At 44.2% G+C, this 14,097-nt stretch overlaps 1 protein-coding gene across 2 annotated transcripts in view; it reads left to right on the top strand.

Moving 5' to 3' along the window:
• TBC1D8 (TBC1 domain family member 8) overlaps positions 1-10,291 on the top strand; it is a 559,729-nt gene extending 549,438 nt beyond the window's left edge. For both annotated transcript variants that reach the window (XM_078658030.1, XM_078658029.1), the window contains exon 20: positions 9,145-10,291. In XM_078658030.1, coding sequence (XP_078514156.1) covers positions 9,145-9,582 — 438 coding nt within the window. In that variant the 3' untranslated portion in view covers positions 9,583-10,291. The remainder of the gene's footprint in view (positions 1-9,144) is intronic.
• The last annotated feature ends 3,806 nt before the right edge of the window (positions 10,292-14,097 follow it).

Here is a 14,097-nt window from a genome sequence, read left to right as displayed (position 1 = left end):
ACGGCGGCCTCGACGACGAGGATCCCCTCGACGACGACGATGGCCTCGCCCTCGACGGCGAACGGCGGTGTCGCCTCGACGGCGAGCGCCGACGCCGGGCCCTCCGATGCCGTCCGCTCGAAGGCGACGAAGAGGAAATAGACACCGGGTTCGACGGCGGCCTGTGTAAGTCCCTCGACGTCGACGGGCGACGTTTTCTCAACCCAGAGCCCTGGGGAGACCGGGAACTGTCCGTGGACCTTCCTCTCGACGTCGTGGTCATAGCAACCGACCCAGACGGAGACCCTGGACGTTTGCTGGACTTCCTGCCCCTGGGGAGCCCCCCAGAGGCCTCAGCATGGGCAGTAGAAGCCCCTCCAGACCCACTTTGAGCCTTCAGTCTTCTTTCTTCAAGTCCCTGAAGTCTGATCTTCCTCCTGTCCTTCAGGGTCCTGCCAGAGAAGCCTCTACAGATCACACACTCCTCTGGGATGTGTGAAGAGGGAAGGCAGAGGATACACACCTCATGGGGGTCAGACTTGGCCTTCTTCCTGGAGCACTCCGGGCATTTGTCAAATAATGCAGGCATTATGGACAACAAAAGAGTGCAGAAAACCAAGAAGAAAGTCACCAAAGTACTTTAAAAGTACACAAAATCGAATGTAGTGAAAAAACACCAACAAAACCCTTGAAAAGGGAGAGCTCAATGCTCCAGGGTCCTGCTTGCAGGAGCCGGAAAAAAGAACTGAAACTAAGTTGGACCTGCTATGCATTCTGGGATACCGGGAGAAGGTTCTGGAAGATTCTCTTAAAGGCACAGTATCCTGTTTTGAGCCACATAATGGCAGCCTATGGGGCTTGTCTGTCCAGGTTCTTCTCTCTAGCATTCTTGAGGGATTTTGCTGGTAAAGCAAGGGAAATCTGTACAGACTTTTGCTGTTTTGTGGATTTTATGGTGGAATTTCTAGTTGAAGTACTGGACAGTGTAGCCTTTTTAGGCTGCATTATCTGTCTTTAAATTCTCTCTTAAGTGTCTATGCTTTTCTGCATTTTTTGACACTGTAAGAGATTATTTTTGATTGCTCCGGGGTCCACGCACATGGGCGGGACTATTCTCTAGATTATGACTATACACAGAGATCCCCTACTACAGAACAGGTATTGCAAGGTGGATTGTTAAATGCATCCAAATATGCTATGCTAAAGCCAAACGCACATTAACCATTCCCCCTAGAGCTCACTCCACACGTAAAACATGGGGCATCTATGGCATTCTTAGGGAACATTCCCCTAGATGACATCTGTAAAGCAGCAACTTGGTCTATACCACACATGTTCACAAAACACTATTGTGTAGACGTGTAAGCAAAACAACAAGCTAGTGTGGGCCAGGCTGTATTAAGCACACTTTTTCAAACCACTGCAACAGATACAGGTAGCCACCGCTAAGAGGATAACTGCTGTCTATGCATAAGTATACAATCTACAGCTCATATGCCTCGAATAGAAAATGATATTTATCAGTATGCATCTGTTCTTGGCTTGTAGAGCTGTAGATTCGTATACGCCCACCCGCCTCCGCGGATACCTCTATCCGTTCCAGTACTATCTTCCTTAGATACATTACACATGGCCATCTTTTTTAAATTCTTACTAACTCCATCATAACCCTCCATGGCAAAACAATCTGGATATGGAGTCGATGCCCATGCGCACTATCGTCCTAAGGAGGAGTCACCTACCTCATAACTACAAAGACTTCTTCCAAGACAAAAACAAAGTGCAAACATCCGAGCCCAACACCAGATGGCGATCTATGCATACGTATACAAATCTACAGCTCTACATGCCGACAACAGATGCATACTGGTAAGTAGCATATTCTTTATGTTGCAGGAGATGTGTTTGAAAACACCTTTATAGTTGATAACTTAAATGAAGATTTTCCAGATTCCAGTGGCCTGGAAACTTTGCCAGATGCTGGGCTGGTTTCTCCACCTGGCCTTGCCACAAAAGAAAGTGCCTCCTTCGCAATGGTAATACGAAGGGCGTCTGAGGTTCTTGACCGCCAGTTGGCCACCATTGAGGTGAAAACAAATGTCCTCACTGCTTCAGCCTGGACATCCTAGTACCGGCCCCCTTCTTACATTTAGTCAAGCCATCACAGACTCGTGTCTTGGGGCTCGAGCCCCCGGTCAACAGGTAGATAGCAAAAAATCCATCATCCAGCCCTGATGACCTAGCCATCCTCACAAAGCATCCCAAACCAGAAGGGTTTGTTACGGAGGCATCCACAAGGCAAATAAACCCCAGTGCCTTCCGTACCACACTGCTGGACACAGAATCTAAGTGTTTTGAAACTTTTGGAAAGCGCATGTTCTCTTCCACCAACTTGGTGTTGCGTTTGGTCAACACCATTTGCCTGCTGAGGCATTGTACTCCTGCCCTCAGGGACTCCGTCGCTCACATTCTCCCTGCTGTTTCGGATGAATACATTCCACCCTTATGCAGACATTTATTTTCACATCACCATCCTGCAGGCCCACAGGCGTATCTGTGGTGCTTGGAGGGACAGGAGCACTTCCAGTTTGCTGTGCTCCCCTTTGCCTCACCAGCCCGTTGTGTTGTCATAAAAGTTAGGACGGTGGTTGCAGCACATATGGGGAGGTCAGGTTCCAGTTTTCCCCTATCTCTATGTCTGGCTGTTGAAGATAGGCAAGCCCCAGTCAGTCGTCCCCAACCTCCAGACAACAGCATACCTCTTAACGTTGTTAGGGTTCACTGTCAAAGTGCTGAAGTGCTAGCTGACTCCACCACAGATGCTCCCTTTTATCTTAGCCATTCTGGATATGCTGCTGTTTCGTGCCTTTCCCCCAAGGCGGAGTGGCATGGCATTCGGGCCATGAAAAAGATGTTTCAACCTCGGTTCTGAATCTCAGTGTGGATGACTCTGAGGCTGCTGAGACTGATGGCCTCCTGCTTCCTGCTTCCTGCTGGTCAAGCATGCCAGGTGGCATATGCGTGCTCTGCAGTGGAATCTGAAGTCCCATTGGACACAGCCTTAAGAGGACCTCTTTGATCATGGCCACATTTCTGAGGAGACTGTAAAAGATCTGCAATAGTGGCTGCTGGACCATGATTGATTCAGTGGTAGACATCTCTCCTTACCTCACCCAGAGCTGACAGTGGACACAAATGCATTGCTTCTGTGTTGGTGAAGCCATCTGGGAGGGGTGGAGATCAGAGGCTGGTGCAGGTGCTTACGGGAACACCACCATGTGGCACTGCAACAAGGAGGCTGAGGTGGGGTTGTAAATCCTGTGTCAGGAGGCGCTATGCCTCTGAAAGTGGTTGGACTACCAGGAGCTTTTTCTGGTGGCACACCACGTATTGGAATCTCTAAATGCAAAAAAAAGGTGATCGATGGAATACTTGAATTAATCTCAGCCATTGGCAATCGCTTGGGCCACATCCTGATCCCTCGTTTTTGTGCCCACTATGCCAACCTCAGTTTTGGCCCATTTATATGCAAATCAGTCTTGACCCTGCTCCTCATGGGAACAGTCCAGCCGAACTGCAAATGGCGTGGTGAGAAAAAAAAGAATGGCTTTAAGCCCAGATCTCTGATTGGGAGTAATAGTTTGTCATTGTTCAGCATTCCGTCCATCAATTTTTCTTTTTGCATTTGTCACCCCCAAGTGAGAAGGGTATGCCCAGACGTGGGTCCTGTGCTCTCCATGCCACTGGATTCAAGCAGTCCTGGCTGGTGAGGGGTGATACCCCGAAACCGGTCCTAGGATGCTTGTTTATGGTTCAGGGACCATCTTGCCTGGTAGTTAGGGTTAGATTGTTCCCATGGGGAGCAGGGTCATGACTGATTTGCGTATGACTGGATACAAACTGGAATGGCGTGGTGAGCAAAAAAACGATGGATTTAGACCCAGATTTCTGACTGGGGTGTTTGACATTGTTCAGCATTCCGTCCATCATTTTTTTTTTGCAGGGCTCTTTAAAGGCCAGGGTGGATGAACTCAACCAATGACATAACTACCCAATCATGGTTTCTCAGTGCTGAGCATTGTTTTTGGTATGCCCTCCATGTCTTAAAATAAAAGCATGGTACAGAATAGCTGAGTCTTTAAGCGCTTTCAGAAAACCAAAAAAGATCATCAGGTTCTCAAAAGGCAGACATTGTGTTCCGCAGCTTGGGGCCCAAATAGGAGAAAGACCGCCCCCTTGACGGGTTCTCCTCATTCGAGGAAGTGTGAAAAAATTGCTGTTGCATGATCGAAGAAGACGATTAGGCTGGTAGGATGCCACCAGAGATCTAAGGTAGAGTACACCAGAATTCGACATAGCCTTATAGCACTGAACCTTGAAATGGATTCACTTTTCAGTCAATGAAGATCTTGAAGGAGAGTGGAGGTAGAAGAATGCTTAGGAAGGTGTGGTGGCAGCATTCTGGACTACTTGGGGCTGCCTAAGTGGGGCCTGGGGCACCCCACATAAAGAACATTACTATAATCCAACCTAGAGAATATCAGTGCCTGTATTATTGTTCTTTGGGAAGAGAATGGTAGACACCAAAGGAATTTTTTTCACCATCTCAAAACGCCAAAGCAAGTGGAAGCCACTTTAGAGATTTGATGATACATAGAAAGCTTTTCATTAAGTTAGCCATACATAGAAAGCTTTTCATTAAGATAGATTCTTAGCTACAGAGACCAGGGTCAGAGGAGTACATGTCGTCCCCAGCAATGAGGTTGATTGCCCACCAGTATTACTTTAGTGTTCGAGGCATGTGGGCTGCTGAATTCATATCTGTGCATACGCTTTCATGAGGCAGATGTTCAAGAAGTCAGAGCTGCGGTTTTTCTTAGGTGACAGTGAGACAATAGTTTGAGTATCATCTGCATAGGAAAAAAGTTCAAGACTGCAGCTTTCCACTATTTCCGCCTATGGATGTACATAAAGGTTGAATACTGTCGGACTAAGAGCCGAACCCTGAGGTAAGCCTGGAGATAAAGGAAGGGGATAAGAACTGCACTGTAACTTCTGGTAAAGAAAAAAAGCAGCCTTGTAAGAATGAGCTGAGCCAAAGCAGGGCCTGCTCTTGAATGCCCATTTCCTCCAATCTTTGGAGATGTAGCTTAAGATCTACCGTGTCAAACGCGGCACTGAGGTCAAGTAATATCAAGGCTTCAATGCCACCCTTGTCTAGTTGGAGTCTAAGCTGTTTGGTGACTCCAACTAGAGTGGACTCTGTACTATGACGGGCCCTAAAACCAGATTGAGAGTGGTGGAGAAGGCCATTAGATTCAATGAGTACTGAAATTTGCTGATTTACATGTTTTTCAAGAATCTTTGCAAGTATTGTTAGAAGCAAGATTGGCCTATAATTAGACCAGTTTAGAATGTCCAGATTCAGCTTTTTCAGTAGAGGCATTACTAATGCATGTTTCAAAGCTTTAGGAACTTGGTCGTCCGCAAGTAAGGAATTCAAAAGTTGAGTTATTGCTTTCAGAAACTGAGGGCATAGTTTAGTAAAATACACATCAGCCCTCTTTAAGTCACCTGTTGTGATGCTTTTTATGAAAAGTTTGCAACATATGTTTACACTTTCTTCTTTCAACATGGCTCAGTGGGACCTCAACTTGGTCCGTTCATTCCAAATTTGTTCTTCCTTTGATCCACTCCATACCGGTTAATTTGAGCATCCCAGTTTCTTGTCGCCATAACATAAGTGCAGAAGTTGAGCAAGCTACAAACCCTCTCTGTCAACCCTCTACACTCTTTCCAGATTAACCGGTTCTGAGAATCCTAGCCTCCTTTGTTCCGAAAGTATTGAATCCATTTATGTCGGTCAAAGTATAACCCCTGACGTTCTTTGCTTCTCCTCACTCCATCAGTTGGATTCTAAAAGAGCTCTTTGATATAATATCAATTCTGCCAGAAAACACAGGGTAGACAATCAGTTCTTCTGGAGCAAATAAAGGCAAGGCAGTGTAAGAGGAGGATGTTTTGCTGGATCTCAGCATCATAATCTGCTATGCACTGGCCAAGCAGTCGCCAGATGGTTTGCTGGCTTACTTACCACTGCATTGGCATGCAGACTGCCTGTTCTGGACATTTGTCAGGCTGCTGTGTCGGTGTCGCTCATTCACAAAGCACTTTTGTCTGGACAACTAGGTTCAGCAAGATGGGTATTTTGCCTGCTCAGTCCTGCAGGACTATTTGGTTTCTGCCAATTCACAGACACTCCACCTGGGAGGTAGTGCTTTGGTATCTATTAAAAAGGTGAGGAATCTGCAGTTAGAAGTATCTATATGAAGAACAAGTTACTTACGTTAGGTAATGCTCTTTCTGGTAGATACACTATCTTACCGCAGTTCCGTCCAACTTCCCGGTTCAGTAAACTGGGCTGTTTTTCCCATAATAAGGTCCCAAATTTGCAGATCTGCACACTAGTCAAATCCAATTTGTTGTTGGGCTCTGTGTCTGAGGGCGCAATTAGCCTTGAAAGCAGCTGACGTCAGCATGCCTGGATGTTACTTCATTCGTCACTTCCGCAGTGGAGCGATGTCGTTGTGGAGCTGCACAACTTTCACCTACCAGCACACAAGGTACTGCTAAAGATTTTCTGGATCCAGTCTGATGCCTGATTAATATTTAAAAGGTGAGGAATCTGCTGTTAGAGTATCTACCAAAAAGAGCATTACCAAAGGTAAGTAACTTGTTCATTACGGAATCTGTTTGAAAATTATTACCTCTGCATTTATTTTTATGAGAAGCTGGCCTTTTGAGCAATGGTCTTCAATTTGATCTACTGATAAAAAACAGTTTCCTTGATTTCTTGGCTAATCCCACTTGATATCTTTCGAGAGCAGTGAGACAGTCGACATTGAGAATGCTCAAGTTATTCTCTAGTTACATGATCAAACAATGTCATGTTAAGAATAAACAAGTTAAAGACCACCACCTAGTTCAGTTAACAAAAACAAGACTTCCCTGAAATAAATACTTCAGAAATGGTAAGGATGCAATGGAGGAATCAAAGGTTGCAGTTTAGGGGAATTGTATAAAATTAAGGGCTCTAATTGGTAAATTATTTTAAGGAATATACAAAATTATTTTTATCTAAAATGTGACCTGGAGGCAGCAATGGATTGAGATTTGCTGGAGCACACCTTGATTTGATAAGCTTCACAGGACCATTCCTATCCAAAGTCAGTGGTTTTCAGGGCATATTTTGCACATCCACCCAACTTGTTCAGAGTCCTCTTTAGACAGCACCTCTTGCTTGGTTCAAGACTTCCAGCTTCCCAACATACAGATCCACAAAACATGTTTTTCTTCTATTAGGAAGATTCCCAGAATGCCAGATATTTCAGCGTGCCATTCTGGAACAAGTCCTGGGCACATTGAATTAGTTCAGAGGGGGCAGAAAACTATTGCAGCAGGTAGGGAGGTGTTGTATTCTCATTCTATGTTCTATTCAAGTTCTTTTAGATTTCTTATTTATAATGTGCACAGACACATGGGAGCCAAGACATTAGACAATTGATGAAACATTAATTCACAAGAACAGAATCATACACAGATTAGCAGAACAAACCAATTTAGATGACCTTCCAAGAGGCTGTATAGTGTGTAATTTGTCTGATACTTTAGGCAGGCTAATCCAATTGATTTTAGGGACACGGTAGTGTATCAAATGAGCCAATCACAAGGTCTGACTCGGGACGTATTCTGAAAGAGGGGCCAAAAGTTCAATTTTGTCTTGGCTATACAAGATTTTATGGGTCATAAACATTTGAACTGTTTCCTTTGTTAAATTGCAGTTCTTTACAAACAACAAATACATGATTTGAAATTCTTTAATACATTTAATTATCATGATTCTCTACTTTGGGAGTTGCTAAGCAGGATGTTCCAAAGACAGGCTGTCAAGATGATCCTCTCAAGAATGCAGAAGGCCACAAGTGAGCCACTGTACTCTTGCCATAGTATGCACTTGCTTCTTTAAGGAAGCTTCCTTAGCGATCACCACCCCTAAAGCATTATGGGCGCAGATTGTGGGGTACTTCCGAAAATTACGTCCCATCGGCTATTGGATGGCTTTGCGTCAGATTCCTGAGGTTTATTGTGTGTTCTGATGAGCTAGTGAGCCAAGCAGCAGTTCTCAAAAGCAGAACGAGCAGACCATTGGTGGGCAGCCTTTAAACTAATCTAGTTCCCCCAGACTCCCATCTTCCCTCCCACTAATATGAAGGTGATACAGTTCTGGGGCCTAGTGGCGCCACTAAGTGTCTTGCAGTATGCTTTGATTTATGAAGTTAGAGATGGACCAGGGCTGCTATAAAGCTGAAGAGCCCTCCTTTTGCTCCCAACTATATCTCCTCTCTATTAGTTCAACCCAGCCCATCCTACAGGGATGGGATTCACGCAGCTTGCTACTGATCCTGTTACTGGAACACAGGCCATGAGTTTTGTGGGAATAATGAGTCTGCCATAGACTTTTTCTGGAAATCAGTGTAACCTGCTCTGTTCTCTACCAAATGTCCCAGTGGCAAGGTTATCTCTCCTTGTTTCTTGTCAGCTTTTACAAGAGCCACCATTGGTGTGTAGAAATTATTACTTCCAGGAAAATAGCCCAAAAAGGTATTAGGTGAAACTACCCTGCTGCAGAATTGTGAAGCAGGTGGCAGAGTCTCAGTTAAGTGTGCATCTTATTCATTAACTGTAATGGGACTAAGGCCCCAATATTTCAAGTGTCAAAAGTTACATAACGAAAATACATAACTCAAATCCTGCGCCGGGATGCCCCTGGGTAACTGCGCGCGATACAAATTTTATATAATAATAATAATAATAATAATAAATCCAGTTACAGGTTAGAGTTTATCAGCCCAAATTACATTTCGGATGCTGGTTTAATGAAGTTTACATGTGCCACACTGAAGTTCCAAATTAACAGTGGCAGAGCGTAATTGGGCCCAGTTTCCAACACTAAGTGGGGCACAAAAGGAAGTTTGTGCCCTTCTCAGTATTTATGAAGCAGTTGGGCCAGGGTCTTAAAAAGGAAGGGGAAAAACTGTTACCTGAACTTACTGTGGTTATATTACATGTCATGCGTGACCGTTCTATTGCCTGCTTGTCTTTCAGAGGGAATTCATCCAGTTCTGCAAGACTCTGTACAGCTTGTTTCATGAAGCTCCTGATGAGAATGAATTGTACCAATCCATTGCCACTGTGACCACGCTTCTACTTCAAATCGGGGAAGTGGGGCAGAAGAGCAGCAGCTCTGGGAGTGTTTCGGACGAAGGCCCTAGTGTCGCCCTCTCATCCGAAGGGGCGGACTGCGTGGAGCAGGACGTTGTGTTCCTCGACACTGTGAAGACACCTCGCAGCAGCAGTTCTCCCTCCCTGCCGCTGCCACAATGTGACTGGATAGTGTCCTTTAAGCACATTCTCGCATCGCTCTTGACCGAACAGTCACTTGTCAATTTTTTTGAAAGAACGCCGGATTTGAAGCCAAAGCTGGAGAGCGCTAAAGTCAATCACTATGGTCTCAAAACAAATGGTGTGAGTCTCCAAACATGAGGCCAAGGACATGTGGATCCAAGCGAGAGCAGGTAGTGTGGACTTTCTGAAGTAAGCCTGCTCTGAGATACACAGGTTATGGGTGCTCCAAAGCTACTTCCACCAAAGCACATCTCATAAGTCAAAGTTTAACGTTACTCACTGCACCACTATAAAAAACCTGTTGGGTTTTGTAATTTTCTGATTCTTTGAAAGCACATAAAATGGTGGGTTTGTGCCATCGTTGTTGTTCGTCTCATTAGCTTCATGTTTGTAGTGGCGCGTCACTGGGATGGTCTGTTCCTGACTCTGTAAGCACTCTCTCAGTACTACTTGAAAAGGCTAGTTTTCTTAATGCATCCTACAGAAGCAAACACTGTGTTCTGGGTTTCTGCCTTCCAGTGACTGACACAGGGTACTCTGTTACCAAAATGCCAAACAGTCCTGGAAAGAGAATCACTCAATTTTATTTTAAGGGCCGAGAGCAGGGAAAAAATTGAAGCTTCTGAATCAACCGTCCTGATTGTTTTTTTTAATGTATATACCTGCCATGTTTTGCACTAATACTAAATACTTGTTTCAATGCTGGTAATTGAAACTGTTTTAATATATTTTATTGTGTTCTGGTGTGTGTATGTCATGCAGAAGTGTCGAGTAAATTTACCGTGCTTTTTATGTTTGGTTTGTTAAAAATGTACAGTTCCCAATAAAGTGTTTTTGATGAAATTCATTAAACTGGTTCCTTGACCATTATGTGTACTTACCTGGCCAGTTAACTAACATGTTATACTTACAAGTTCTCCTAATCTCATTGCTTACACGTGATACATAAAGTACTCTGATTTCTAGCATTGGAACATTCATAGATTTCTTCTAACATAATGTGTTGGCTTTTATAGGTTGTAACTGTTTTTAGATTAAATGTCACAGGATGCTAATGCATTGTGGTTTTCAAGTGTACATATTGAATCCAAGTATTAGCAGATTCTTTTCCTCCTCGGTGCAGGATAGTTCACCCTACTCTCAGAATGTCTCCCTGCTCTACACCCCTTTCACTTTATAAAATTCTCTGCCATCTTCTTTTTGTCATATTGTTCCCTCTATTCCCTCCTCTACTAACTTATGGTTCTAGGAGGCCAGCGTGCATCACCAGTGCCCCCTGGATTCTTCTGATACTAACTTCATCTGCTTTGGGTCTCTGAAGGAAATGCACTACAGAGAAGTGTTCTGTTGTTTTCCAGCCTTTCATCACTTTTCTAGTACTTCTAGGTTCTTCAGGATGAGTACAGCCCACTTTAGTTGTTTCTATGTGGATGGTGTAGTTTTGTTTGATATATATACTATACAATATAATAGTTTGTCTAAATGCCTGTCATACCATTTATACAGACCATTAACACTTTGATTTGATACATATTTTCGACTTGCCCATACAACTGCAGACAAATAATATTGTGCCAGTGACAAAGGTTTTTCCATAGTTGAGCCCAATAGGTGTTCCCTGTTCCCTCTATGGTCGTCGAACTTTGAGACAGAATAGACTACTGTTCTCTAAAAATACGTGTTGTGTGAATTCTCCAGGTTTGGATCTTTCATAGATTTACGTGCTTGAACCATTCTGTGTTGAAGCGGAAGTCCCTCTGTAACTTAAAAATAGCAGTGCTAGGCAGTGACAGCTTGAAAAGCCATAGGCAGTGGCCACTCTGTTAACCTCCCACATTGTTCTAAAGGGCCCAAACTTCAGCCAATGAGGGGAGAGAACTCGTTGACTCACCTCTCCTAGAGGACTTCACACCTCAGATGTATACTGCACGTTATGTGGAAGTGAATTCCAGAGCTTTGCTCTTCCTCAAGTGCAGATAAGTAAACTTTTAGCCTATTTTAGGCTTTGGGTGTATTCATCACCTTATAACCTCTGACAAATGGCATCAATGGAGAACTCCAAAAGGATTCCTGTGGCAAAATAAGGGTTTGACCCTCAAAAGAGATGCATATGCTGCCTCTACTCTGACCAGAGGCCAAAGACTGCAGGATCTGGAGAACCTTTTCTGCCAAGACTATATGACTGTGCGGGGAGACTTCTCAGGTGGATTGAAAAGAATACATTACCTGAACATTCCTCTTCAGGGAATGACTCTAGGCTAGTTCCTCTGAATGTGAGAAAAAGGGGAAAAAAGAAAGCCTTTAGACACGGAAGCCTCAAGTGCCAAGACCAGGCCCAAATCTTTCTTCCGGTAAAGGAAAGGACAAACTCCACATAAAGGCATTGAAAAAGTCGGCAGGCATGGCTTCCCCAGAAAAACTACAGACAAAAAGGCATACTCCAAACTTAATGCCTCCACCGCCAACACCGCTGACTAAAAAACCTAGAGTAATTCCACTGTCAACAGTGAGCCCGTTAGTGGTCATCCTCAACACTTGTCAACGAGAAGTCGCATGTGATGAGAAAGGTGTGGAGACAGCGTGGGGAGAAGATATTGAATTCATGGCAGAGACGAAACCATCATTGACGACGCTCATGTCCATGGCTTCCGCCAAGATATCATCAACCACACATCTGTTGGTGCCAAAGGCACTGCCATCCACAACTGTACTGTTGGAAGCACCACTCGCTCAGACCATAACTCGCCAACAAATTCCTATTCAGTTTCCAGCTGGCTTCTAGACACTGAAGCAGAGGAAAAGTGTGAACCAGAGGACCCCTTTGGAACAGATTATAGTCCAGGACCAGCAACAAGCATATTCGCCAGAAAAACAACCTGAGACATAACATACCCAATTCATGCCCCACATATTATATGACAGAGAATACTACTCCCACCACTATGACCTTATGAAAGTGCATATGAGAACAATGAACCAAGATCCATGATGAGAGTACCAAAAGCCCTTGTTAAAGATATGAGGCATATGATGGCAGATTGATACACATGCTTTCCAACTGCTCCACAGTAGGCATCTAGATCTGTTTTGCCTGACATCTAGTTCTCTGGCACTTGTACTAAGAACATTACACCACCATCTGCATTAAACACCACAGCACCAGTACAACAGTTTTTAGATGTGCCTCAAACAACCACCCAGGTATATATATCAGAGGATGACCAAAATACACACATGGAAGAGGGTGAAATGCAACCAACAGACCCACCGAGGGAAGGGCGAATGGAATGATTACTACCTGCCAGTTGCAAACCCGACAATTCCACCACCTGTTAAATCGTCACCTGATGACATTGAAAGATTTCGGTTATTGGTCGATAGAGCGGCCAAGAGATTTGATTTACCTGTGGAAGTGAAAGAAGCGGTTTCCTCTGACTTCAAAGAACCAGCAAAAAAAGATCAGTCAACAAGCAACTCCATTTGTAGATCACATCTGACAAGAAGGCTTAAAACCTATGCAAACTCTGGCTATAATGGCAGCTATTGTACCATGAATCGATTATTATATATATATATATATATATCCCAACACGAAGTGTTGGCAAACGATGAGCCTCAATGGCGGCGGGCAACGCGGCAGGGACGCCACTCCCATATATCCAACAAATTCCAGTTTGTCATCAAATAATTCACACTGGTGCCGCGGCCTCTGTTCTTTAAACGCTTTTATTTAGTTGTGCAACGGGCATTTGTTGGATATATATATATATATATATAAATACTGATTCCGATATGCAGGCAGCATAACAAAGATTTAGGAATCCGATGGCACCTTGTACAGCACCATCAGCTCATGAAGGCTGCAGAATGGACAAGGAAGGAAACGTTTCTTCTCTATGGGGGCTATGTCAATAAGGTTGGCTAATTCCATGACAATTCATAGGCAGATGTGTCTGGCAGATTTTATCCGATGGTGCTCTGTATGTGGAATTACTACCGGAGAATACAAAGCAAGAAGTCAAGGCTATTCACCATGAAGAAAAGAAAGCATCTGCTGCTCTCTTAGACCCAGCTATGGAGGTCTCAAACATTGGCTTCAGACATCTCGCTGGTGAAGCAGTCTTATGCCAACAGGGTTGGTTGAGGGCCACCTCATCCAGGCCAGAAGTCAAAAACAAAATCATGGACATGCGTCAATGGTGAATGGCTATTTGGTAAGCATGTGGACGGCACACTTTAAGAAATCAAGGCAGATACCAAGACAGTGAGATCTTTGGTTGCTCTACAACAGCGAAGCCGCAGGCCTTTCGAGGAAGAGGTAGAATACAATCCTACCAAAGTGAGTATCAAAGCAATAGACTTGCACCCTACTAAATTGTCTGTCAACCTTCATAGTTCTGCCAGGATTACGCACCCCACCAACAGCAACCATAATCCAATAGGCAAGGTCAACAACCCTATATGAGACCACCACAAAAGCGTAAGACCTAACAAAAGGGTCAAGATGGCAGGCTTCACTAACAATCTGCAGGCACCGGATCTTACAACTGGGAGGCAGCTGATCCAGCGGGCTATAGAAAATATATCATAAACTACGCTACCCAATTTCATAACCTATAAACAAAATTCTATACTAAACATGGACCCATTTAT

This window comes from Lissotriton helveticus, chromosome 8, assembly GCF_964261635.1.
Source record: "Lissotriton helveticus chromosome 8, aLisHel1.1, whole genome shotgun sequence".
In the NCBI taxonomy this organism is placed as follows: domain Eukaryota; kingdom Metazoa; phylum Chordata; class Amphibia; order Caudata; family Salamandridae; genus Lissotriton; species Lissotriton helveticus.
The sequence above is the reverse complement of the archived record's forward strand: the minus strand, read 5'-3'. Positions and strand labels throughout refer to the sequence as shown.